General features: G+C 45.6%; 3 protein-coding genes across 3 annotated transcripts in view; all 3 read right to left on the bottom strand.

The window, feature by feature from the left end:
• Positions 1-592: 592 nt before the first annotated feature.
• LOC137411834 (uncharacterized) lies at positions 593-2,339 on the bottom strand. Its single transcript, XM_068097116.2, has 2 exons — positions 1,589-2,339; positions 593-1,369 (listed from the first exon to the last, which is right to left on the bottom strand). The coding sequence occupies exons 1-2, from the start codon at positions 1,900-1,902 to the stop codon at positions 799-801; spliced, it is 885 nt and encodes a 294-aa protein (XP_067953217.2). The 5' UTR covers positions 1,903-2,339; the 3' UTR covers positions 593-798.
• LOC144894303 (uncharacterized) lies at positions 2,013-4,300 on the bottom strand. Its single transcript, XM_078786816.1, has 3 exons — positions 3,349-4,300; positions 2,676-3,051; positions 2,013-2,354 (listed from the first exon to the last, which is right to left on the bottom strand). Exons 1-3 carry the CDS (start codon positions 3,888-3,890, stop codon positions 2,013-2,015), a joined length of 1,260 nt encoding a protein of 419 aa, XP_078642942.1. The 5' UTR covers positions 3,891-4,300.
• Positions 4,301-11,708: 7,408 nt separating this feature from the next.
• The window catches only part of LOC137411853 (microtubule-actin cross-linking factor 1), a 237,442-nt gene continuing 221,527 nt past the window's right edge, over positions 11,709-27,623 (bottom strand). The window contains exons 82-94 of the mRNA XM_078786818.1: positions 25,147-25,335; positions 24,499-24,610; positions 24,225-24,388; positions 23,555-23,717; positions 21,229-21,383; positions 18,266-18,340; positions 18,092-18,109; positions 17,399-17,516; positions 16,614-16,667; positions 15,937-16,139; positions 15,152-15,262; positions 12,966-13,089; positions 11,709-12,665 (exon numbers count right to left, since the gene is read on the bottom strand). Coding sequence (XP_078642944.1) covers positions 12,436-12,665; positions 12,966-13,089; positions 15,152-15,262; positions 15,937-16,139; positions 16,614-16,667; positions 17,399-17,516; positions 18,092-18,109; positions 18,266-18,340; positions 21,229-21,383; positions 23,555-23,717; positions 24,225-24,388; positions 24,499-24,610; positions 25,147-25,335 — 1,716 coding nt within the window. The 3' untranslated portion in view covers positions 11,709-12,435. The remainder of the gene's footprint in view (positions 12,666-12,965; positions 13,090-15,151; positions 15,263-15,936; positions 16,140-16,613; positions 16,668-17,398; positions 17,517-18,091; positions 18,110-18,265; positions 18,341-21,228; positions 21,384-23,554; positions 23,718-24,224; positions 24,389-24,498; positions 24,611-25,146; positions 25,336-27,623) is intronic.

Below are 27,623 nucleotides of genomic sequence, written 5' to 3'. Positions count from 1 at the left end.
CACCTGTGGTAAATTCAATTCATCGGACATGATTTGGAAAGGCACACACCTGTCTATATAAGGTCTCACAGCTGACTGCATATCAGAGCAAAAACCAAGCCATGAGGTCGAAGGAACTGCCTGCAGAGCTCAGAGACAGGATTTTGTCGAGGCACAGATCTGGGGAAGCCTACAAAAAAATCTCTGCTGCATTGAAGGTTCCCAAGAGCACAGTGGCCTCCATAATTCTTAAATGGAAGAAGTTTGGAACAACTAGGACTCTTCCTTGAGCTGGCCGCCCGGCCAAACTGAGCAATCGGGGGATAAGGGCCTTGGTAATAGAGGTGACCAATAAAGGTGGGCGCGATTCGGAAAATGTTAAGTCCGCTTACCGCTTATCCGCTCCGCCAGCCCGTGTAGTCCGATTCGCTTATCCGCTTCAGCGGCCGAAAATCTTAGTCCGCTTACCGCTTATCCGCTTATCCGCTTCGATTCGATTTTTTAAAAGCGCTTCGACGTTTTTAAAGCGATTTTTGACGTTTCTAAAGGGAATTTAATGCTTTTTAAGCCTAAATAGCCATTTCTAACTGCTACAAAGACAAACAAAGCTTTTAAGATCAAAAATATACATTTTTATTTAAATAAAATTTATTCAAAATTTATTGAAATAAAGTTTTCCACTCGACTCTACTCTACTCTACAGTTAATTTAAATATAATTTTAATATATGCAAGTTACATTAAAGAAAAATCAATTTGCCCGTCCTTTCTTTGACAAGAGAGTCTACTAGTACTAGTCAACAGACTAGCAGTCTGTTGACTAGTCCTCGTCTTCCTCCTCCACCTCGTGGGCCTTCTTGAGGATTTGGAGGTTGCCCTTCATGAAGACGAGGGCCTCGAAGTTCGGTGCAGCCAGGGCCGACCTCTTAGGCCTGAGGATGTCCGACCCGTAGCTGAACACGCGCTCGACCGAGGCAGAGCTCGGGAGCGGCGTGTTATGCCTGAGAAATAGAGTTACCCAAGCATCACGGAACTCGAGCGGGAAGAGATTGGGCGAGAGCCCCGGGTTCCCCCTCAGCGGCTTCCTCGACCAGTTGTTGACCTCTTCCCTGATCTTCTCCTCGAGGTTCTCCTCCTGCTGCCCCTCCTCCATGGCGAACACGTAGTCCGTACTGCTCGAGCCGGGCTGGGGTCCCTGCTGGGGGGCAGGGTCCAGGTGCTCGTCAGGCAGGACGAGGGCGAGCAGGTCCCTGATGAGCTTGTCCCTCACCAGGTCACAGATGGCGTCGTTGTTCTGCCTCCTGCAGATGGCCCTGACCGTGGCGAGCTTGTGCTGGGGGTGCAGCGCCGTGGCCATCAAAAGGTCCATGTCCACGAAGAGGTGGCTGAACCTGAAGTAAAAGAAAAGTTATAAAACAAATGTCAAATAATTTCAGATTTGTAAATTGAAAAATTTAATGTCATTCAACTGATTTTAATTCATTTCAAATGAATCATTAGACCGGCAAGGATTTTTTAATCATTTAATAATAATATAATATAAGAAGAAAGAAGCACTTATTAATTTTCAACTCGTTGCGATAAAATATAATAATAATATAAGAACTAACCTGCCGTCAAAGCCCTTTGTTCCCTTCCTGGCGCAGGACGGCTGCTGGAGGAGGCTGGCCACCAGGTTCTGGGCGTGGACGATGCTGCCGTCGATGGACAGCGCCTCCAGGGAGTCCTTGAGCACCTGGAGGTGGGGGAGAAGGCACCCCATGTAGGCCTTCTCCTCGCCCTGGAGTACGTCTAGGCAGGCGGCGAGGGGGGCGGTCACCTTGACGTACTCCGACCAGATCTGCACGTCGTCCTCCGTGATGTGCGGCAGGGGGTGGGGGTGCTGCCGCTGACAGATCTGGTTCAGGTTGTTCCTCTTGTCCATGTCAAGCACCTCGGTCAGCAGGCACTTGTAGGCGTCGTGGCTAGAGTTCCACCTGGTGACGCCGGGGGTCACAAGCTTCTTGCCCAGGGCCGTCTTAATGTCATTGGCGGTCACTGTCTTCCTGTTCTGGGCGTTCCACAGGCCCTGGCCTTGGCGGCCGGCTTGGTGAAAGCCGGCCTGGGCTGGGCGCTCCAGCCGGGCACCTTCTCGACGTCCCTGGAGGCCAGCAGGTTCACTGTGTGTGCCGCACAGCGGCGATGCTTGGGGACGTGCACCACCTCTTCCTGCTGGTCCACCTCCTCCAGGGCGTCCACCACGAGGATGGTGTTGGTCTGCACCACCTCTGGGTCCACCTCCACCACGTCTAGCTGCTCGTCATCGCGCCCGAGGGCCCCGTAGTGATTCAAGGCGCTGATGTAGTTGGCGCCGTTGTCAGTGGTGGTGCTGACAACCTGAAAAGCAAAATACTGTTTTAAAACAAAGTTTATTTTCATTTTTCACTTACAGTTAATATTAAAAGTTTTAAAATTTAAAAAGAATTGTTTTAGCAAAATATAATGTGTATTAGGTGACGTATTACTGTAATACGTCACTTAATACACATTATATTTTGCTAAAACAATTCATTTTAAGTTGCCTGAATAATCTAATTAATCTTGACTATTATATTTAAACACTGTCATAAAAAACGCATACTTTTATTGTTAATTGTAATCTATTGAAAATAAATTTTGTAAACAATTTTAAATTCTAAAACTACAGAGTTTACACACCTTTCTTTTGATGCCGAAGTCATCGTGCAGCTCGGAGATCGCCTCTGCCAGGTACTGGCCCGTCTGGCTGACGGTGATCTCCTTGATCCCGAGGACGGTGGACTGCCTCTCGAAGGTGACCCTCTCCAGCCAGGTCACCGTCATCCCCAGGAAGGCCCTGTTGCTTGCCGACCAGCTGTCGGCCGTGGTGGCGACGAACTCCTGTTTGGCGAGGAGGTCCGTCAGGTCGGCCTTGGCCTGGTCCCCCATCGCCCTGATGTCCCGAGTGAGCTTCCGCCGGGAGGGGACCTTGAACTGTGGGCAGCCGTACGCCCACAGGGCCCTGTTGTGCTCGTTGTCTGTCTCCGAGGCGGGCTTCATGCAGCCAATGAAGGACCTGAATTATATATTATATCAATTTATTATAAATTGATATAATGAATGAAAACTCTTAACAATTTATATGTCTCATATAAATTATTTATATGAGACATATAAATTGTTGAAAGATATTTTTGAACAGTCAAAAAAACTTTAACATTGAATTTATAATTATTAACGTGCCTCCGATTGAATCCGATAAATTCCGATTAAATCGGAATAGAACGGACGGATTTATTCCGAAGTTATTAATATATTCTTACTTGAAGTTGACAAATGAAAATGAGTTTAATTAAAATATAAAATTACCTACCTAAAGTAAAGGTCGAGACACTTCTTCTGGCTGAACTTCTCCTTGAAGGTCTCCTCGATGCTGGCCTGCCTCCTGGCGCCGGCCATGTCCTGGAAGGACTTGTGGCGGCCGCGTCTGCTGCCGCCGTCGAGGGCCGCCTTGAGGTCGTTGTGCTGGGCATCGTGGTACTTCTGGTAGTGCACCTTCAAGTTTGAACTTGATCCGGGCTGGGCTTTGAGTGTCTTTGAGCACTTGGTGCACGTGGCCTTGCTGTCCACGACCTTGAAGAAGGGGGCGATGTGCTTCCACTTCTGGCTGAGGCTGGAATTGTCTGTGTCCATTGTCACGTTGATCTTAGCCGACTCGATTGAGTCCAGCGACATCCTGCTCTCGCTGCGCGCTAGCTGAGGGGTCAGGGTGCAGATCTCCTGACTGTCCTCCACGTCCCCCATCATGTTGACCGCCGGGTTGTGGATGTCGCTGTGCTGGGACTGCTGGTTTGCGTCGCTCGTGTGCCTGTCCCTGGCACTGCCGCTGGGCTGGAGAGTCAGAAATCTCTCCATCTTGACGTTATTGCCGCTCTAGCGTCCAATAAAATATTCAGTTTTCACTTATTATTCACTTAAATAAATATTCACAATTCTAGAGTAACGGCTCAGGCTAACAGCTGATTTGGCGAATCGCGATGCGCTGTAATTTTTCGGTAGTCCTCTTACGCTTATCCGCTTCGGTTTCCGGGGGTTGTTCCGATTCGCTTATCCGCTTCGAAAACGTTAGTCCGCTGCAGCGGATAAGCGGATAAGCAGACTTTCGAAGCGGACCGCCCACCTTTGGTGACCAAGAACCCGATGGTCACTCTGGCTGAGCTCCAGAGATCCTGTGTGGAGATGGGAGAAACTTCCAGAAGGACAACCATCACTACAACACTCCACCGATCTGGGCTTTATGACAGAGTGGCCAGACAGAATCCTGGCCTCTCAGTGAGGCCTGGCCTCTCCCCTCAACACTCCACCGCTCAGTGAAAGACACATGAAAGCCCGCTTGGAGTTTGGAAAAAAGCACCTAAAGGACTCTCAGACTGTGAGAAACAAGATTCTGTGGTCTGATGAAACCAATATATATATTTTTGTTTGTTTTTTGTTTTTTTGTATACAAGATCGAGGCTCGTGAAAGAGCGAACATTAATCACACAGAAAGACAAACCGACACATAAAACATATAACATCGGGAGCGGTAGACAAGATGGGGAGAGAGGAGGAAGGACACAAACACATTATTTTGAGAGCAGGGGCCAAGAGACATTCAGACATCGAGAGATCAGTGAGAGGGAGAGGGCATTGGGCGAGGGCATAGGAAGGGGGTGGGGGGGGGGGTGGGAGAGGTATAAAACATATGGACACTGCCAGGACTTCCAGGAAAGAAGTTGGAATTTCAAACAAGGTGGATCTGGGGTGAATTAGCGGGGGTAGAAAAGATCAAGGTTTTGGATTGAAGGGAGTGAGGGAGTTTGTTCCAGAGGCGGGAGAAAAGAGGAATGAAAGAGTGAAGGTGAGCAGAGAGCCGAGATTTCGGCAGTTTAACCATCAGAGGGTTGCTGGCAGATCTTGTGCGACTTGTAGGAATATTTGGGGGACAGAGCACAGAGAGAGCTGGGGGTGCAAGGCCGGAGAGGAGTCGGTAGAAGACAGAAAGACCACCTACCTGCCTGCGGTGAGTGAGTGAAAGGCCCTCAGAGATAGCTTCATCGCAGGAGATTCCAATAATTCTGAAAGCTTTGGTTTCGACAGCGTGAAGCCGAGCTAGGTGTGAGGCAGGAGCCCCGGCCCATAGGGGAGAACAGTATTCCATTGAGCTGCGGATGAAAGCCTCTTATGTGGTGAGGAGCTCAGGTGTGCCGAGGAAGGACTTCGCACGACGGAGGATGCCCAGTCGGCGACTGGCTTTGGAGGCCAGCTTGGAAATGTGGTTTTCCCAAGAAAGATCATGGCAGCTAGTGAGACCCAAAAGCTTGAGCGACAGAACTTCTTGGAGAGGATTGTTGAGAAAGTAGATGGGAGGGTGGTCCAGTCGATCTTTTCGGAGAGACATAGTAAGAGTGTGAGATTTGTCAGGATTGAAAGACATGTTCCACTTGTTTGACCAGTCTGTGATTTTGTCCAAGTCTTCATAGAGTGAGGAGGCTGCAGACTGCCGATCTGAGGGCAGAGGAATGGAGCGGCAGAGAGTGGAGTCATCAGCAAAGAGATAGAGAGGATTTTCCAGAGAGTCGGAGAGATCATTGATAAAGACCAGAAAAAGCACAGGGCCCAGAACACTGCCTTGGGGAACTCCAGCCTGAACAGGAAGGGGAGTTGAGAGAAATCCATTCAGGGCCACACGTTGACTACGACCAGAGAGGAAGTCCGCAAGCCATGCATGGAGATTTCCATGGATACCATAGGAGGAGAGTTTGGTGAGCAGAGCGGGGTGCCAGACCGTATCGAAGGCACGTGATATGTCGAGGGAGACAGCTCTGATTTCCTGTTTGGCATTGAGGACCTCCATCCATTGTTGAGACAGCAGAAGCAGCATGTCCAGAGTAGAGTGACCTGGTCTGAAACCAAATTGATGATCAGAGATCAAACCGTTGGAGAAGAGGAAAGATTTCATATCCGAAGCAATGATGGATTCCATGACTTTGCTGATAATTGGGAGCAGGCTGATTGGTCTGTAGTTGCAAGGATCTGTTTTTGCACCTTTTTTGTGTAAAGCGGTAATGTTTGCTGATTTCCAGGATGCTGGCAGATGTCCTTGAGCAAAAGAGAGGGTGAAAAGGACAGAGAGAGGGTGAGATAGAGCAGCAGAGCAGGATTTTAGGACCCGTGGGCTGATGCCGTCTGGTCCAGTTGCAGAATCAGAGTCGAGGTTAGACAAAAACTCCTCCACCTTGTCAGGAGAGAAGGACACAGAGTCCAGGAGCAGTTGGGTTCGACTGGGAAGGGTGGGAACAGGAGAGATGGGTTTGGGACACAAGATTTTGAGGCAAACACAGAGTTGAGGCATTCGGCTTTGTCACGTGCGATGTCAACTGTGTGGCCATTTGAGGTAAGGGAGGGGATGGAGGGGGAACAAACACCAGAAACGGATTTGACCAGATGCCACCAGGATTTGGAGGAAGGAGACAGGTTTGAGAGTTCATTCTTGAGTGTGGAGAGATAGTGCTTCCTGGCACTCCTGAGGGTAGACACACACTTGTTCCGAGCTTGGTGGAAGGAACTGAGATTGCCTTCAGTTGGATTTGCCTTCCAAGAGGCAAAGGCAAGTTGTTTCAGGGCAACTGCCTCACCACAAGATTCAGTGTACCATGGACAGGAGGAAGGGTAAGACAACTGAAGACGAGATGGGATAAATCTGTGCATGAGAGAGAGCAGTTTGGTTTGGAAGAATTCCCAGGAAGAATTGATGTCAGAGGCAATGGAGATGGGAGACCAATCCAGACGATTGATGGCTACTTGAAGACCGTCCCAGTCGGCCTGAGTGAAATGCCAGACTCGTCGATGCTGAGGAGGCTCTCTGAGAATGGCCAGAGAGATGTCCACTTTGACAAGCACATGATCAGAAGAACCGATTGGAGCAGAAGAAGAGCAGCAGACATTAGCAGGGAAGTTTGTCATTACCAAGTCTAGAAGAGAAGATACTCCATTGGCTGAGATCCGGGTCGGGAAATTGACAGATTGTGTCAATCCCAGTGAGTCACAGAAGTCCTTTGCTGAGGTGCCATGACTGGTGAGAGAGGAACCCACACCCATCCAGCTGGCATGATGACAGTTGGTCACCACATATGAGGAAGAGAGAGTTGGGATGAGTGGATAGAAGTTGGTCCATGTTGTCAGACAGTGAAATGTAAATGGAGTCATCACTGTTTGGAGGACGGTACAGAACACATATGAACAAAAGGTGGGAGCGGAGAGGAAGCCGTAGCCAGAGGTACTCCTGGGGGTGAGGAGGAGAGAGGGCAGTGCAAGGAGAGTGAGGAAGAGAGTTTTTGATAAAGATAGACACCCCACCACAAGGACGAGGCTCAGGTCTATCATACCGGAGGAGGGAGTAACCAGGAAGAGATATTAAGGAATCAGAGACATCTTGAAGGAGGAAAGTCTCTGTTAAGCAGATCAAGTCTGGATTGTCAGAAGCAACCTGTATGGAGAGATCAGTCAGGTTTGAGCGAAGGCCCCGGATGTTTGAGGTCCATACCGTTAAAGATTGAACTGTTTCGCTTCCGTCTGGCCACTCTGCCATAAAGCCCAGATCGGTGGAGTGTTGCAGTGATGGTTGTCTTTCTGGAAGTTTCTCCTATCTCCACACAGGATCTCTGGAGCTCAGCCAGAGTGACCATCGGGTTCTTGGTCACCTCTCTTACCAAGGCCCTTCTCGCCCGATTGCTCAGTTTGGCCGGGCGGCCAGCTCTGGGAAGAGTCCTGGTTGTTCCAAACTTCTTCCATTTAAGAATTATGGAGGCCACTGTGCTCTTGGGAACCTTCAATGCAGCAGAGATTTTTTTGTAGGCTTTGCCAGATCTGTGTCTCGACACAATCCTGTCTTTGAGCTCTGCAGGCAGTTCCTTCGACCTCATGGCTTGGTTTTTGCTCTGATATGCATTGTCAGCTGTGAGACCTTATATAGACCCAAATCATGTCCAATCAATTGAATTTACCACAGGTGGACTCCAATCAAGGTGCAGAACATCTCAAACATGATCAAGAGAAATGGGAGGCACCTGAGCTAAATTTCAAGTGTCGTAGCAAGGGGTATGAATACTTATGTCAATGTGATATTTCAGTTTTTTCTTTTTAATAAATTTGCAAAACTTTCTAAAATCCTGTTTTCTCTTTGTCATTATGGGGTATTGAGTGTAGATAGATGAGGGAAAAAATGAATTTAAACGATTTCAGCGAAAGGCTGCAACATAACAAAATGTGAAAAAAGTGAAGGGGTCTGAATACTTTCTGAATGCACTGTATGTTATTACAATTACTTTTAGGTTTTATCATTCCTTGTTTTGATTTTTAGTTCACCTGGAACTTAGATCCGGGGAGCTTATGGGATGGCGCGTCCTCCGTCCATCAGTCCGTCACTCAGTAAACACTTGCAACCTCTTCTCCGAAACTGCTGATGGGATTGTGACCAAAGTTGGCTAAAATTATAACTGGTATGTTGCAACTCAAGTTTGTTGATGGTATGAAAAAACGTTGGGATGCAAGGGGGGCCTACCTGGGGTTAAAGTGGGTCCAGGTTTAACCCCCCGAAAGAGGTATTTGCTTTCTTCTCTGAAGCTACCCACACTATTTCGATGAAACTTGACCACAACCTCCATGGTTGTACCAAAGTTTCTTCACGGCATTTAAAAAATTGGTCCCTCAGGGAGTCTACGTGGAGGTGGGTGGGGGGAGGGGGGGAGGTGAGGTGGGTGGGGGGAGGGGGGAGGTGAGGTGGGTGGGTGGGAGCTGACTTCTATAGGGAGGCCCCATCACCCTCCCCCATCACCCTCCCCCATCACCCTGCCATCACCCTTTAATTTCCCTTTCACCCTTTCCATCACCCTCCCATCACCCTTTAATTTGGGGGGGGGGGGGGTTTCACCCCCCCCCCAAAGTAGGTGTTTGTTTTCTTCTCAGAGACTACATACACAATTTCGATGAAACTTAACCACAATGTTCCATTCATCACCTGTGATGTACCAACGTTTGTTCATGACATAAAAAAAAAAATCGGAATCTTAGGAGGTTTGTGGGGGAATTGTCCCCCTAAAATAGGTATTTGCTCTCTTCTCCAAAGCTATGCACACAGTTTTGATGAAACTTGATCAAAACCTTCATCACTGGATGAATGAATCACAACCCTCATCACATCACTTCATCAACGGATGGAAAAATCAAATGCAGCACAGCGAGATGCAGGTGTTATCGTGCAAGCCAGATTCACACGTATGTGAGTGCCTGTGATGCACATGGATGCACATGGATGCACAAAGCCAATGGCCTTGGAGGCTGCTGCGGATTGACAGTTTATTCTATAATGAACTTTGGAATGTCTTCATATCGCTGAGTATGCACTGGTACTGTGAAAATACACAAGTGCTAGTTTGAAAATACAAAATCATGGTTTTGAAAAGTTGGAATAAAGCATTTCTAGAAAACATCCAAAATTATTTTGCACATTAAAAAATTCTCCATATTAAGTAAAATGAGTGACCGAGTCATTTGAAAAATAACAATTCAAGTTATGAGTTTTTAGTGAAATATCTTATATTTGACATTTCACCATTGAGCTGTGACCTTTGACCCAAATTTGTTTTTTGTTACTTTTAAAATAAACAAAATACCTTTTTAGACATCGATGTATGATACAGGACAATTTTAAGCTTATTTATGTGGTTAAAGCTGCAGCGACATGGTACTACTTCTAAAATAAGCCCTCGCTGGATGACCTTTGATCCCTAATGACCTTGAAAACAAACATCCAGCATGGCATCCCCCCAGGTGAGGGTTGTCACATACCAAGGGATATTTTAAGCATGAATGCCAGGCATTAACAAAACAATTCCATCAAAACTTTTTTCGGACTCTTTTTGGACCTTCGCAGGCAGACTTCGGCCTCTTTTTGGACCATTGCAGGCAGACTTCGGCCTCTTTTTGGACATTCGCAGGCAGACTTCGGCCTCTTTTTGGACATTTGCAGGCAGACTTCGGCCTCTTTTTGGACCTTCGCAGGCAGGCTTCGGCCTCTTTTTGGACCTTCGCAGGCAGACTTCGGCCTATTTTTGGACCTTCGCAGGCAGACTTTGGCCTCTTTTTGGACCTTCGCAGGCAGACTTCGGCCTCTTTTTGGACCTTTGCAGGCAGACTTCGGCTTCTTTTTGGACCTTCGCAGGCAGACTTCGGCCTATTTTTGGACCTTCGCAGGCAGACTTTGGCCTCTTTTTGGACCTTCGCAGGCAGACTTCGGCCTCTTTTTGGACCTTCGCAGGCAGACTTCGGCCTCTTTTTGGACCTTCGCAGGCAGACTTCGGCCTCTTTTTGGACCTTCGCAGGCAGGCTTCGGCCTCTTTTTGGACCTTCGCAGGCAGGCTTCGGCCTCTTTTTGGACCTTCGCAGGCAGGCTTCGGCCTCTTTTTGGACCTTCGCAGGCAGGCTTCGGCCTCTTTTTGGACCTTCGCAGGCACGCTTCGGCCTATTTTTGGACCTTCGCAGGCAGACTTCGGCCTATTTTTGGACCTTCGCAGGCAGACTTTGGCCTCTTTTTGGACCTTCGCAGGCACGCTTCGGCCTATTTTTGGACCTTCGCAGGCAGACTTCGGCCTATTTTTGGACCTTCGCAGGCAGACTTTGGCCTCTTTTTGGACTTTCGCAGGCAGACTTCGGCCTCTTTTTGGACCTTCGCAGGCAGACTTCGGCCTCTTTTTGGATCTAAAAATGTTTAAAAAAATTCTCCCAAACCACTTAACAGATCATTGCGAAACTTCATACATATAATCGACTAGCCGTGGGGATATAGTTTGAAATAGTTTTCATATTCATCTGCATTTACGCAATTTAGTTTTAATGTGCACAAAAGTGGTCATTAAATATCCTAATAATTAATCAACAAAGCTACGGAAAACTGCAATGTCTGTGACATAATGGCACGAAAGGATGATAAGGGTGTATGGACCATAATAGCGGCGTACTCAGTTAATGTTATTTTGTTCAGAATGAGCGTGCCAGGTGAGACTATGTGCACTACCGAGTGCAGTTCTAGTTCTTTAAATAAATAAAAAATCACACCTGCGTGTGAAGGTGATGATTTTATGCTGCTATCCTATTTTCACAGGTCGATTATAAAAGCGTTATAATAGTGACTGCTGCGAGCTCAAAGCCCCCGGATTTTAAACCAGATGAAGTTAAACTGTACCAGATACCCAGATGACGACGTAATTAAATCATTTTATCACAGATTAAAACAGAGAATATTTTTCACAGCACTTGACAAATCACAACTTCAACTCTCGTATCAAACTTATCATTTCCGATGAAACTATAAAGGAAATCTCTGGTGAGGAAATTGCGAGTGAGTGTTATGCATTGTCTGGCCCTTTCATCCCGACCTCATCACACGAGCACTCACACCTTTTTAACCCCAAAAAGTCGAACCTCATCGCTCACCTCAACTGCCTTTTCTTTCATTCATGGAATCGCCCCTTCGAGACTGTCCATTCGTCGCTTTCACTGCTGTCTTTCAAAATGGTGGCACATTACACCCAGGATTTGTTGTTTTTTTTCTCCATGGCAATGCTACCCAACCATGCAGCTCTTCGATGAGCCTTGACCTCCAAAAAAGAAATAATGAAAATGCACCACATTCCGCATTTTGCACATCGAGAAACATCAAAGTTGCTCAATTTATTGCAAGCACATTTTAGCTTTTGATACAAAACCAAGTTTATTTATTAATAATTATGAAGTGTCTAACAGAAGCCAAAACAAAAACCAAAAAAAAAAAGCAGTGACAGTGCGATTCGGGTTCGAAAATTAGATGCAAGTCACCAGAGCTTGAAGCTTTTGCATAATGTTCATTTGGTTAAGTGGTTTGGAACGTTCCTTTGCCATAGTACCCCATTTAAATACCCCTTTTAGTGTCGCTTGGTTTAGTCTGTCCTGTAACCGGTCGGTGTGCATCGTCAGTGTCAGCCGTGCATCGCCACGAGGAGCATCCTTCGCTGAGGTATCGAGGAGAAGAGCGATCGGAGGTGCAAATTAATGCGAGTACACGAGACGAGTACATAATGGAGACGTGGGCACAATCCTACCGGCCAGTCCCGTGGCAGGCCGTGACTATGCGCACCCGTTATGTGACAGCACAGGCAAAGGTTCAGCAACTCAAAACCCTTTGCGATTGATTGGCTTCCCGAAACGTGCTACTGTTGATGAAACATTCAGAACCTTTGCGGGAGCCTCATGTAAAACACTTTTACAGAGGTAAGGCCTTGTGTAGCGTAAATTAAAGGTCACTTTCTGCTGCGTTTGCACTCGAGTTTGTATCGATAATTTACATCCGTGAGCGTGGGGAATCCAGGTAAAGGTGATGGAGGTACTATCTCCGCGCAAGCTTGTTCGACGGGCCGCTCCCTGAGCCTTTGGGAATTTTTGTCGCTTTGTCGGCTCTGGACGCAGGCCGCGAGCCTCCCGAACCGTCGCCGCCACCGAGCCCTTCGGTTCCGTCGGTGGCGAAGTTGGCACGTTCCGGCACATCGAGGTCCGACGATTCGCTGCCCCTCCGGCTCCCTGGTCGACTTCCTCCACGGCTTGGTGATCGACTCGCATCTACGAGGATCAAATGGATCATTTCATGTCATTTACAATGGTTTAGCGTATTCCTTCACATTTGTAAGTCTTCTCGATCAGGGAGATATGCCTCACGAGTTTCACACGGGGGCCTAAAAATAATCTCCATTTTGTCCTCATCTGCAAGCGTGGTGATTAGAACGGTACAATTTACAATGCAGGCTGAAAATATTGCGTAAACACAGGTTACCTTTTGGAATCGACCAAGAACACGCCGACAGATATCCTGATTAACTATTTAAATGCACTCAGTTTAACCAGTTGACTGACTTTTCTCACCAAATGTTTGGAGCATGTGCAAGTCAGAGGTCGAGTCGAAAGTAAGGCTATCCTCTGCAGCGTGCAGACTCTTGCCTGATACATAGCCAGGGGCCCGAAGTCTGCTTCCGTGGATTGGCGTCACCTGTCACACCACATGGTCACGATTGAAACAATATCTTACATCTGCCAATTTGAACACCTAAATATAACATTGATGAATACTTTTCCTATATTTTATTTTCAAAGATTTTAAATGGTTGGGGACAGAGGGAGTATGGAGGGGTGAGTAAGAGTGCGGGATGGGGTGAGAGAAGAGGGAGATGAGGGAGAGTGAAATTGTACTAACAGAAAATGCTGGTTCTGAACATATCGAATTAACATTGAAGTCAATAGGAATAACACAATATCAAGGTTCGTGCAGTCATGGAAGACCACATCTCAGCAGGTGGAATTAAAATAGCAAAGCTTTGACATTCTTCAATTTTTCTTATCAGCTCCGCCACTGAAGGTGGATGGAGGTTATGTTTTCACCACTGTCTGTCTGTGAGCACGATGTCTCGGAAAGTTATGGATGGATTCAGACGTAACTTGGTGGACATATTTGGTGTGTCTGTCACAAGGATGAATCGATTAGATTTTGATGAAGATCTGTAATCTTGGATTTTTAAAAAGTAATTCTTCACCATCGAGAGATGTGGCCAAAAATTATATTTCAAAAATTTGTGGAAGGAGTATGACAACATTTGGGGCATGAGTTGGCTCGGCAACAAGAACTAGCTGATTAGATGTTGGTTCAGGACCGAATCCAGGTCTGGCCTATGAGTGGGATACAAAACGTAAACTGTTCGGCCTGGCGGAGGCATGTGCTCTACCGAGTGCCTTCCGAGTTCAATATGTTCCACAGCCTAAAATGGGAGATTTTCAACGAAAGACTGGCTTTATACTGAAGTTGATAAAACCTACAAATGCAGTTTTAATTTGAATAATAGCACGAGGAGATGCAGCACGAGGAAGATGAGGAGAGGCAGCATGAGGAGGACGAGGAGAGGCAGCATGAGGAGGACGAGGAGAGGCAGCATGAGGATGAGGAGAGGCAGCACGAGGAGGATGAGAAGAGGCAGCACGAGGAGGATGAGGAGAGGCAGCACGAGGAGGATGAGGAGAGGCAGCATGAGGAGGATGAGGTGAGGCAGCACGAGGAGGATGAGGAGAGGCAGCACGAGGTGGATGAGGAGAGGCAGCATGAGGAGGATGAGGAGAGGCAGCATGAGGATGAGGAGAGGCAGCACAAGGAAGATGAGGAGGCAGCATGAGGAAGAGGAGGAGAGGCAGCAGAAGGAGGATGAGGAGAGGCAGCAGAAGTCGGATGAGGCGAGGCAGCACGAGGAAGATGAGGAGAGGCAGCACGAGGTGGATGAGGAGAGGCAGCATGAGGAGGATGAGGAGAGGCAGCATGAGGATGAGGAGATGCAGCACAAGTAGGACGAGGAGAGGCAGCACAAGGAAGATGAGGAGAGGCAGCACGAGGAGGATGAGGAGAGGGAGCACGAGGAGGATGAGGAGATGCAGCACGAGGAGGATGAGGAGATGCAGCACGAGGAGGATGAGGAGAGGCAGCACGAGGAGGATGAGGAGAGGCAGCACAAGGAAGATGAGTAGGCAGCATGAGGAAGAGGAGGAGAGGCAGCAGAAGGAGGATGAGGAGAGGCAGAAGGAGGACGAGGAGCGGCAGCACGAGGAAGATGATAAGAGGCAGTACAAGGAGGATGAGGAGAGGCCGTGCAAGGAGGATGAAGAGAGGCAGCATGAGGAAGATGAGGAGAGGCAGTGCAAGGAGGACGAGGAGAGGAAGCACAATGAGGCAGTAGGGGAAGGAGGAGACGGGGCAGCGTGAGTAGCAGGATGAGGGGTATTTCACTATTTTTGAATATATAACGCATATTCAATGCACTCCAAACATATTCAACACAATTCATAAAATGCACTCCAAACTCCACTTCAGGTGTTTCAAAACCTCTATTCAATGGTGCATCAAATGTTTGGCCAAAAAAAGTCAGAACAACATGCAATGCCGAATATTTTTTGCGTGTTTTTAGCGCCATCTGTTTGAACATCGATAACGCGCTCCATTTGATTTAATAGATGATGCGTAACTTTGATTTGCGGCTCTGTTTGATCCGCTGTTTGTTTCAGAAGGCACATACCTCAGCAGGCGAAGCATCTGACTCTTGGCTCGGGGGTTTCGTGGGAGTGGAGGTTCTGCTGTTGGAAAGCCAAGGCTTGTCGTAATTGCGGCTTGGCGTGGCGCTGGAAGGCTGAAGGAACGGAAGGCCATCGTGCAGCATGAATGGGTGCGGACGTCAGATAAGAACAAACACGTACGAGAAGCAAGGACGACAGTAACTGAACAGCAAGCAATAAAAAAGGTTTGTTTGACACACCAGAAAATTTACATTGGGGAAATTACAAGTCTGTGTGATGCACACATGCACGACAGCGCATAAGGAAGCCGCCAATCGAGTAATCCCGTTCACACCGCAAAGCGTTCCATTCTGAAGATCGCAACCCCGCTGCTGCATCCTGAGCCGTTAGTAAAGCCAATTGTATCTACTTCCTCATGGGCTGTGGCAGAAGTCATTAAAGTGAAGTTTGTACACATGACACATGCACCATATGATTTGATATGTCCATAAAATTATTTCCTTTTTCGTGCTGCTGACAATGTGGAGGATGGTTTTAATGGAGCAACTTAAAGAGAAAGATAAGGTGCAGGAAGTGCAGGTAATGTGCCTCTGATAATTGATCTTCGTGTGACAAACCGATTTCCATTTGATGGAACCATCAGTAAGTTAGTGGGATAGTCTCAAATCTTGCCCAACACACACAATGGTGTTCAATGAACAATTTGGTAGTGCCAGCATGGCTGAAGGAAAGCATGTGGGTGGGAGTAGAGGGGATTTGTAGCACAAGACTCAGAGGTAGAGCTTACCCGAGGTATGTTTGCGGTCGCGGAGGAAGTCGAAGATGGCGTAGTGCAGCTGCTACCGTGAACATGTGGGCCGCGTACAGGAGAGGTCGTGCGGGATGTAGGCCGCGACCTTCGCCCGCGTGCTCGGAAAGGCGCCATCGATTGGCTCGCACCCTCCGGCATGATGAACTTCTCCCTGAGCTCCAGGTTGGTGCGACCCTTCGCTGTGGTGACGGAAGGAAGGGTAGGGGAGCACAGCCTTGGAGCCACGGATTGGAGGTGACATTTCAAATGGAGTTCCTTGAAGGTTAGGTGCGGAAATCAGCTTCGAGCGTGCAAAAACAATGTGCTTTCGACATGCAAGAAAACACACATGCACTTCGCGTCACGGTCAACGCACTAATGTGTGACCGTGCATCACATGTCCCTTACGTTGATTTGCAAATTACATTTATACTCACTGCAGCGAGGGGTTTGGGGGGCAAGCAGGCACACATTGATAAACTCATAAAGAGCAACTGGCAATCATCAAAGAAACGGAAGCGTATAAAGCATTCCATTCCAACATAAAGACTTTCACTTTGGAATGGCAATGAGCAATAGGTGAAAGAAAAAGGAAAACGAAAATCACTGCACTCCAAGCAAATAGTTTCAGGACTTTGAGCAAGCAGGCAGCACACAACTGTCCCCAAACTGACTGGTTACTGAGGAGTTCGAGTCGGATCGCAGCATTTTGCTTCCGTGGTGGTGGACTGGAGAGGAGGGAGATTTGGGTTACAGTGGATAATATAGATCATTATTATTGAGGCAACCGACCCGCTCCAGCACCCCTTCTGCCTCCCTCATACAATGAACACTGAGGCTAATTCCGGCAATGATAACAGCAAAGCGAGAAGCATCACAGCAACGACCAGGACGAATAGTGTGGTACGACCGGCCAAAGACAATGGCAGGCCATGTGCATGGTAAAAATTACAGTACGTGTGCTCAAGCACAAGGAGTAAAGCGGATCTGCGTTATGAACAGCACGGCGTGCCGAGTGGACATGACTGTCATTTGAGCATTCTGTAGGGAATGAAATGGGGAATGCAAATCATGGTTTCGGAAGGCACGTGATAAGTGCCGACATGGGAAGCAGGTAGGCCAGCAGACTACCTTTTATAAAGTGCCACATCCAGTTGATTTGCTCTGGGTGAGGAAGAGTCAGTATACCATGTAAAATGCTACAAATAGTTAGAAATCGTTATTCATAATAACAAGTACAGGGAGGCTGGGGAAGTTTACATTCCATCACATTTAGTGCTCTTTCATTGAACTGCGGAACAACAGAGCAGAAGAAATACTCAAGAAGATCAAAATCGATTATCAGCAGGAAGAAGCTTATCTGTTGATACTAAATGTTTCTGAGATGTCGAGGAGCAAATGATGAGCCATTTGATATTTTATGAGTGATGCGGTGTAAGGATGGGACAATGCTCGGTACCTCTGCAAGGGTCGTTTTTCACCAAGAACTCATCGAGTGCCATCCACCCTCCACCAACTCTCACCATCACAGTGCTGCGCAATATTCGCACCAGCCTTAACTGCTGTGAATCACCAAACTGCAGGAGAGGGGATATTGTCCATGAGGAACGACCCAATGAGAGACCATTTCAAGATGCCTCTCACTTCATTCAAAAGCAACACTAAAACCAGGCCCAGGCTCATGCAAGTATAAATAATTGCTGGGCATCTGCACTGGTTTGCATTTTCACCACCATGCAGTAATCACATCACGTTTCACCATCACATGTAACATGCTCCAACCCAGCAAGCATGACCTTATTACCGATCAGAAGTTCCCCTCCGCATCCCAAACATCCACAAGAGTGTGTTTAACCCAATCGCTCATTTAGCTCGGGAAGATGGCCGAGTACATGCACAAGCCACGTGTTTTAGTTTGGCAATGGCAACTGTTGTGCACAGGAAACCCCAGTGAACTCATGGAAATGTAAGCTGAGCGAAACAGAATGTAAGCTGGATCACCAGTGTGTGAAGTTACGATTGGTAACAATGAAGAGGAATCACCCTCAAAATTAAACAAAGCAAGCTGAGTTGGGGGGTAAAGGTGGATGGGGGACCAGCAAGCAAAGAGGTGACTCATGGAAGAGACTTGAAGCTTGAAAGCAGCTGGTACCTGGTTCCCAAGGTAGAACTTTTCATCGACAGGGGAAGAAAAAAAAAACAGTCATGTTACTTTAATTTATAGCTTCAGAGTTTGCCTTGAACACACTTATGGTACGATACCCGCTCCATCGTCTGGTTAAACCGTAACATAATAACAGGTCAAAAGCAAACGTTTTCCACTCACCCTGTACTTATTCTCTCCAATTTGTTCCACTTGAAATCTGCGTGTGCACTTACACTCTGCTACCTGCCTCGTCACCTGCAAGGAACAAATAAAGCAAGCGTGCTTTGGCAGGAAATTCCCTCAATTGGTTATTGTTAAAAACTTATCGGCAGCACATTTAAGTCTCTGAACTCAGATTTCTATGGATCTTAATATTTGCTGGAGGCCTCACATAAATCATTCCTTGTGAGAAGCAAAGCTCAAGATGGTATCAATACTGGAATCCAGTCTAAAGTGGCATTTAATACACAATTACTGCACAGTATACTAGAGGTGGTGCAACCTGGTGCACGCAGAAATATATAAGGTAAAATATCTTACTAACAAAGGAGTCTGACAGGATGGTGCAGATGTAGCGCCCCTCTACTTCCTGTCCAAATCAGCTTCAGTCGAACGTCAGGCCTGATCAGCCGGTTTATGAAAGACATAGACTAATTTTTTTTACCTGGCCTACCCCATAAGAGATGAGAAAAATTCGGGTCTTTACACTAATAGTAGTAGTCATAGTACTAGCAGTAGTAGTAGTAGTTGTTGTTGTTGTTGTTGTTGTTGTATAGTCCCGGACAGTTCTCTTGAACAAGCCCGTGGCAGGAAGACAGCGCCAATTGATTTCCCAGGATCGACCCAGATATCCCCTACATCCAGGAAGGTGTACGCATGAAGTGTCAGGCCCACGACAGAAAGAGACAGAGACAGAGAGACAGAGAGAGACAGAGAGAGACAGAGAGAGACAGAGAGACAGAGAGACAGAGAAACAGAGAGAGAGAGAGAAAGAGAGAGAGAGAGAAAGAGAGAGAGAGAGAGAGAGAGAGAGAGAGAGAGAGAGAGAGAGAGAGAGACAGACAGACAGAGAGAGAGAGAGAGAGAGAGAGAGAGAGAGACAGAAAGAGGAGACAGAGACAAGAGGAAAAGGGCCAGTCCATGGGGACCGATTGGTACTCTGAGCCAGACCCTGACAAATTCGGGCAGCAGGAAAGAATTTCGAAGATTTGAACCATGACTTGCATTGTGGGGTACAACCATCGCAATGAGGCGTCCCCGATAGTTGCAACAGTAGTAGTAGTAGTAGTAGTAGTAGTAGTAAGAGTAAGTAGTAGATCCTATGAAATTGTAGTGTGCACATCCTTTGGAAAGGTCATTAAAGTCAGCTGGCAGATATGCTAGAATATATTTGTGGATGGTAAATACAGTCGGATCCCGCTACTCGCGGGTTCCGCGTATTCGCGGTTCATAAAATGCAACCTGTTTCTCTATTCGCGGAAAAGTGTCCCGCGAATTCTCGGTTTTTTTTCTATTCGCGGCTGTGTTCCACGAAATTGTGGTTTATTTTTTTTCCCAATTCGCGGCTGTGTTCCGTGAATTCGCAGTTTTTCAGGGTCGCAAAAAAAATAATTCACGAACCGCTAGCTTGATCCATTTATAAAACCCATCTTTCACCAGCCATGCATAAAGCAGCTGGACATACGCAGAAAAACATCTACGAACCGCGGGCATGACCTGCTTCTACATTCACTGCTGTCTGCTTTGTGTTTTCATGGCTTTCGCGGCCGCGAATTTTAGCCGGACTATAATCGAGAGCTTCGTGGAATATTCCACCAGCTGCTTAAACAGGTCAACCCCACGATTTATAGAACGAAAACGCTTCATTAAATCTGTGCTTGAAATTAGCAGATCGGCTCAATATGGCATCATCTGATAACATCCCCCACAAACAATGTGCAGAGTATTCACCCCTCCCACAGCTACCCACATTCCTTCATTACCTGGTGTTGTCGTTTTTTAAAAACTTGTAAACATTTTAAAATGAAATTGTAATCATATGCATTTGCAGTCGAAAACATTTTAAACTTTAAAAATTTTCCCCAATGAACCGCAGGGAACGTATAACGTGTCCCCCTTTTCCCCATTGAAACAATGCTGTGGCATACATTCGTGGGATTTTCATCGACCTTCACGGATTATTGTCGACATTCACGAGAATTTGCCTCACCATTTGCGGTTTTTGCCTCACCATTTGACCTCATATTCGCGGATTTTCACGACTTGGGAACCTCCCCCTTTTCCCATTGAAACAATGCCCACCATTTGCGGTTTCGCAATTCGCGGCATTTTCCAGGAACATATCCCCCACGAATAGCGGGGTCCGATGGTATTACACTATACCTTTTGAAGAGATGAGGCCATTATGCGCTCGTACTACCATGGTTTCGGAAGGTGGGTTTTTGGAAGCTCGTACTACCAAAAACGAGATAAATAAAGTTGCATGCCTCCAGAAATGAACCAACTAGCAGTGAGACATCACATATGTATGAAAGCACCAGCAAACTCTCAACAAGCACAACAGATGTTTTTTTTCACCATTGGACAACGGTTCACCAAATTGATGCAAGCATGCAATTATTATTTACTCCAGAAACGCTCTCGGTGCAAGGGATGTGGTTGTGATGACCTTATGCAAAAAAAAAGTTTTCCAATTTATGCAATATTTTGCCAACCACAAACGCTAAAAGGCAGCAAACACTTTTTAATCCAGTGGATGAACATGTTCCAGATATTGCTTTAGATTCCACTGCCAACTACTCTGCTAAGCCCAACAGAAATTGTACAAAATTAGTTGTTCCCATGAGCGTTTTCTCAGGTGAGAACGTTTTTTGTGTATTTTTCCACCTTTTCCTGATCAATTATAGCTTGTGCAAAAGAGGCAGAAATTTCAGCTTTTGAAAAAAAAAGTCAATTCCAACTATTCAAGTCAGGAGTATGGCTTTATCACCGTTGTATCCTCAGAAAAAGTCTCAAATAAAAAGTGACTCGGATGAAAATACTGACTCAAATCCCACAGTTATGGCAACCAGAAGGTTGTGTCACCTCATATGAAACCAGGCATCCTAAATAATGTATGAAAAGAGGATTGCAGTTTTAAACACCTCATCTTCGATCTTGTCAGCATCTGTGATTGGTCTGTATGCATCTTTGTTGGGATGCAGCGCAGCAATGAACTCGTAATAGTCGATGTAACCATCTCGGTCCCTGTCAAAAATGTCTGCTACAGCCACCATCTCCAGCCTGTTGGTGGGGAACCCTGTGGCAAACAGAAATCATCACTAAGTCGATGAATCACCACAAATAATCCACCACAGCTTCCCTTCCTCCCCAAATCCCTGTTTATGCCAATCTTCAATGACGTGAAAGATCACGACAACTTTGAACGACCATCTACTTCCTATAGATCAGGTCAGATTTGGAAAAAATGCGCTGAAAAGGTTGATGGAAGCATTTCATGTTGACAGCTGACATTCATGTGGACTTTATATTTTAAAGTATTCTGATTTCAAATCAAGTGTATGTCGGTTTCGATTTTTTTGATTTTATACCTTTAATCCTCATTTCAAAATGGTTACCAAAGTTTTAGCCGATCTGGAATTGGAATTCCAGATAAGGTATTGTCATCATGCACCATCGTGGCAGGCGAACAATATATATATATATATATATATATATATATATATATATATATATATATATATATATATATATATATATATATATATATATATATATATATATATATGTATATATATATATATATATGTATATATATATATATATATATATATGTGTATATATATATATATATATATATATATATATATATATGTATATATATATATATATATATATATATATATATATATATATATATATATATATATATTGTTACGTTTATGTGGGGTAGGTTGAAGAATACCGAAGGAAAGGTAGAACTGTATAGGATGTAGCATGGACGCATAGTAGAAACTATGCGACGTGTGTACTATGTGTACTATGTGAAACTATGTGTACTATGTGACGCGGAGTAGAAATCTCGATGTACAGCAAGTATGGAAACTGTAACTTAAGGTTGTTTAAATGTTCACCACACGGGGGTGGTGCTGTGCTAATTATCGGTAGGGTTTAAGGATAATTTTCCCCAGTGCATGTTTACCCTCTGTAATCTTTCCCCTAATGTTTTTGTTGCCATGGCCGGCCATGCACCTCCTTTAAATTACATTTACCACCGACAGAAGCCACGGAAGAGCTGGTCGGACTAAGTAAGCCCCATGCCAATGGACCGAATAGGCGAAAGCCCCGCCCACAGGAGGCAGAGAATCAGGGGGAGGGGGGGGGGGGCAGTCAGAAAGGCCGTCAGGCCATGCTCCAAATGACGTGATTGGACCGTGGACGTGGGCGGGGTGAACGGGGAGGGAACGGCCCGATTGGCTCCAGAGTGCAGAGGAAGAGATCGGCCTCTCTCTCTCTCTTTTAGAGGAAGAAGGCTGTGCCATGTTTTCGATTTGTGCTGAGGTAGTTTTTGGTGCGCGCTTTTGAGAGCAAGGAGCTCTTTGCTGCGGTGGTGGCTATTGAAGGAGGGTTTGGAGACTGCTGGGCTCGTGGTGGACTGAAGGCCATGCCGTTAGTGGCAGGGACGGAGAGAGAGAGTGAAAGAGGACCGTCTTCACAGCTCGCTTCGCGGCTCTGGGTGCTCTCGTCGTCGTCGGCCGGTGCCATTTTGGGTGCTCCGGCACGGAGGCATTGGACCTGACTATCGCCACCACTGTTACAAAATGACCCTTTGGGAGACAGCTAAGTGTATGCACAAAAAGGGAACATTTTATTTTTATTATGTTTTCCCCTGTGTGTTTTTGTGACTGCGTGGAGGGTCCTTCAAAATAGAATTTTTCTTTTACTTCAAACTTTATTTCTGTTCGTGATTCATGTTCATTAAACTATTTGATTGTTGCGGTTACTGTGGTGTTTGCATGCTTTGTGCGTTCGGGAATAAACCCGTGTTTTTCCGTTCAGGTAAACGCCTCGCATCCTTACAATCTCGCGTTCACGATAACCACCATATTTGGGTGCTGTCTCAGGCCCTAAAGCAGTTCAGCTATTCGTACAAGGCTGCTTTAACTAGCTACGGACACGACAGTATACATATACATATATATATATATACATACATATATATACACGACAGTATACACCAACTGTTGAGGTGTGTAAGTTATGTATTTTTTATCACAACTGGTCGCCATTTTGAATTTTAATTTATAAGGTTAAAAATCGCAAAATCTTGTCCGGCATACACTTAATTTCGATTCAGCACATCAATAAACCTCTATTTGATGAAGCTGCCCGTTAACAAAAACTGCCTCCATGGTTATCTTTTTCGCAAAATTGACCTGGTTTATACAAAAAGAAAAAGTAGCAACTCACTAGATGACAGTATTCCATCGATAAACTCTTGCCGGGTTATCTTTCCGTCCTGGTCTTTATCAATCCGTCGGAAGAAATCCATCACACGGGACTTCTTGTGGTTCATCCACTGCATGTACTTTCTTCTCCACACATCAAAGTCAAAGCTCTCAAAATCCTTCAGCTGAAATCATATGAAGGGAAAATAAAGAGAGAATAAAAGGTTCGTAAAAAGAGGAAACACAAAATGCCCACCCGGGTTAGCATATCCATTAATTGATATCCATTAATTGTTTTTAATTGAGTCACGTTGTAACCACATTGGAAATTGGGCGATATGACCAACTGAACTTTTGTGTCTGTCTCTCCTTCCCACAAGGCAAAGTACATTTTAATGTACAGCAGGTATTTTAAAGCAATCTAGTCTCGTATGCTGTGAAGTTTCCTTTTCTTTGGCTCATGGAAGATGCTCAAATAACTGATCGAAAAGCTCATGGAGGTACATGTATCAAATGCAGAAGGACATCAGGACACAAAAATGCACTTGTACTTGGATTCCAACGACATTGGCAGGCAATGGACAAATCATCTGCACTGTGTGAGATTTGAACCTGGGATCACAGCTATGTGCTTGAATGGGAACAAAAAACTGGCAAATTCATTGCTGACTTTCCATGTCAGTTCATCTCACCTCCTGCAGCCTCTCCGAGCAGTCCTGGAGTTTTCTTTGCCTCTCCAGTGCCATTAGCCAAACCTGTCGCCATTTGTTGAAGAGTTGAGTGACGCGTGGGTTCTTGGTTTCAAGCGGCTGTGCGTGCGTCGGTACGACACCCAGTGGTGGTGCACCACGTTTTCCTATAAATAAAAGAGTTTTTAACCAGAAATAGACATTTTAGAGAGTGAGGACACATTTCCATGGACAATACCTCATATTCACTGTTACTCTCACTAATAGCATAACTCACTGCCTCGAATTCTGTCAAACAGATGCACATCGGAGGCTGAAGGTTTCCTTTTGTAGGACTTTGTCATTCTCTCCATCTCTGGCTGTTTGCTCATCATCTCCTCCATAAATGTCTGGGAAGTGGAGGAAACATCATTGAGGGAAAAAGGTTCAAGTAGCATGGATGACTATCTCATACTGAAAGTTTATTTTATGCCAAGGGTACAAAATGGGGTCCCAAGATGCATCTGCTCACATGACTACGTTGCCCAATAAATGCCAAAAGATATCACAATTGAAAGGCTCTAAATGAGAACTAAATATCGTAGGCTCCAGACTGGGCATTCCTATGTTAGTGGAGATTTGGATGTTGGGAATGAGGAGGAGAAACTGAAGCCTAATTAAATAATTATACAAGAGTTCATATGTAAGAAATGAAAAAGCTGAATAAAAATGAAATTGTTTTAAAAATTCATCCACTGTGTATAAACAGCACTCAAAAACACTGGTAGCTTGTCATGTCGGTTGGGGGTAAGGAGTGGGGGGTACCCTCCACTAACTTACTTTATATAATTTTAGCTCTTTCACGAGCCTCGATCTTGTATACAAAAAAAAAAAAAAAAAATTAAATGAGGAGGCAAATGTCTGGCATGTCAGATCATCCCCACACCTGGTGCTCTGAGATGAGGTACTGGAGACTATCTATCTGCTCAGGAAGGGATTCCTGGTCCCTTTGCCTGATCATATCCTGAGCTTGCAGCAGCCAAGACAGCATGTCCTCCAGCAAGCGAGAGTTGGACAGGAGCTCATTGAGAGAGGTCTCCAAGCGTACCTGGTGCTGCCGAGCCCACATGAGCACCTGCACACAGACAGTAAAATAGTGTTTGTTTAACCATGCTACCTTATGGAAGCACCATTAGTTTGCAGGATAACTTGCTGCAGCCTGTGACAGCATTTTCTATAAAATATTTGAACAATATTATGCACTTGCATTATATCAATGGCTGACAAGATGGCGTAGAGGTACGCACACTCGCCTCCAAGCTGTTGAGCCTGTGTTCCAATCCCAACCCAGCTCTACACTGTTCACAGACAGGGTGATTCATCAATGTGTGTGCTGTTCCTCAGATGGACTTTAAACTGGGTGTCTCGTCTGCTGAAATTCGCTGGTGGACGTTAAAGATCCCACTGTGTCCTTCAAAAAGAGTCGGCGAGCTATTGCTGGCACCCTGGTCAAATTACAAATTTCTGCCCCAACTACTTAGGGCAGGCCAGCCAGTTCGTGAAAGGCTTGGGCTAAGCTTCCTTCAGCCAAAACCACAAGTGGGGGAATAATAGTGGACATTAAAGAATAAGAAGAATTCTGAGTATTGCGCTGCAATACATGTCCCCTACCGGCAGTCTGTCGTCCGGAAAACTGTTGGGGAAATTACCAAGGGTTATTTATCCACAGGTTCTGAATCGTTCCCAATCGCTAATTACCTCAGGACGGGCTCACCTGTGATTCGCACTCGGGACTTCGATTTATACACCTTGCAGACAGGTCAGCAGAAGCACGAGAAAATAAGTTGTTGATAAAGAACCTTTCGAGTCGCTAAATATCAGTAATTTATTATATTTTCCGGTTCACGATCAATGATCGATGTGTATATATATGTTGCTCGGCTTGGCTCCGCCCCTCCCCAAAAGCGCGCACTGTGTTACGCCGTTGACGTTCGCGAGACGAGGCCGAGGACGCGTGGTGCGGCTTGAGGAGAACTCAAGAATAAACAAGAGATATCCATTTTTAAAATATTTTCGTTTAATTACCGATATCTGCCAAACCACGTGCCCTATCGCAAATTCCAAAAGGACGTTTTAGTAGACTGACCTGCTGAACAGCTATGTGAAGTTTCCCCTCGATTGGATCAAAAATGAGGGAGGAGCTCGGTTTTAAAGGTTCATGCTTAAAAACGTCATAACTCTGAAACCATGTGACGCATGACATCATGCTCGGCGACTTTTTTGTTCGTCATGGGTATGCGATTTTGCCTGCAAAGTTTGGCCTCGATCTGTTCAGCCGTTGCAGAGAAAAAGGGGTTTTCGTGTTTTCACGAAAAACAATATGGCGGCCGAACCACGTGACCTGTGATGTCATAATTACCATTAAAATATTCTACAGACCGAGTCCCCACTACGGTGAAAATTTGACCTCAATCGGTCCTATTATTGCAGAGAAAATCTTTTTTGAAGGGAATTAAAACTTAAAATGGCACTGAGTTAAGGATCATCAGAATTATCAGAATTCCCAAAGTTCAAAGTGCATAACTTTGTTAAAAATGATCGAAACGTCGTGAAGTTCGAACTTGATCTGTAACCTATCATGAGGAAACCATGTGCCAAGTTTGAAATCATTAGCATTAAGAGTTTAGAAAACAAGTCCGGAAAACTGTTCTTTGCGTGACGGACTGACGGACTGACAGACTGACAGACTGACAGACTGACGGAGGGACGGCGTGCAAACCTATAGTCCCCTCCGGTGTACACTGGTAGGGGACTAAAAACTAGAAAGCATCTGAAAATGCAAAGTCCATCCCCATCTGCTTTGTATTCAGACTTCTTCTTCTTCCCGTATGGGAAATATTACGAACACAGCTAAGAAAATACACAAAAAAATGACAGATACAGAAACACACACACACAACACACACACAACACACACACACACACACACACACACACACACACACACACACACACACACACACACACACACACACACACACACACACACACACACGTAATTGCAAAACCCCATCTCCAGATGGGCTGATAATATGATATTATACGAATAAGTATAATAATATTAGTATAATAATATATTATACTAATAATGTATAAAAGTGACCATTTTGAAAGTAAAAAAGAAAGGAAGATTGCTAGTTTTGTGGGTCTGATTATCATGCACATGACCCCAAAATTCACACAAACAATGACAGTGAAAATGGGTGAGAATTAAAAAAAAAAATTTTTTTTTTAAATTAAATCACTATACAGTATATGTAAAGAAAAGAGCAATTGGCTGCACGTGTGTTTCAGTTGGAAAATGATCCGTCTGAGGTCCACACAATATAAGGTGAAAGGCAGATGGCGACACCATTGTTGAAG

The sequence above is a fragment of the Myxine glutinosa genome, chromosome 11 (assembly GCF_964187855.1).
Source record: "Myxine glutinosa chromosome 11, kmMyxGlut1.1, whole genome shotgun sequence".
Taxonomy (NCBI): Eukaryota; Metazoa; Chordata; class Myxini; order Myxiniformes; family Myxinidae; genus Myxine; species Myxine glutinosa.
This window is presented reverse-complemented; position numbering and strand designations above follow the sequence as displayed.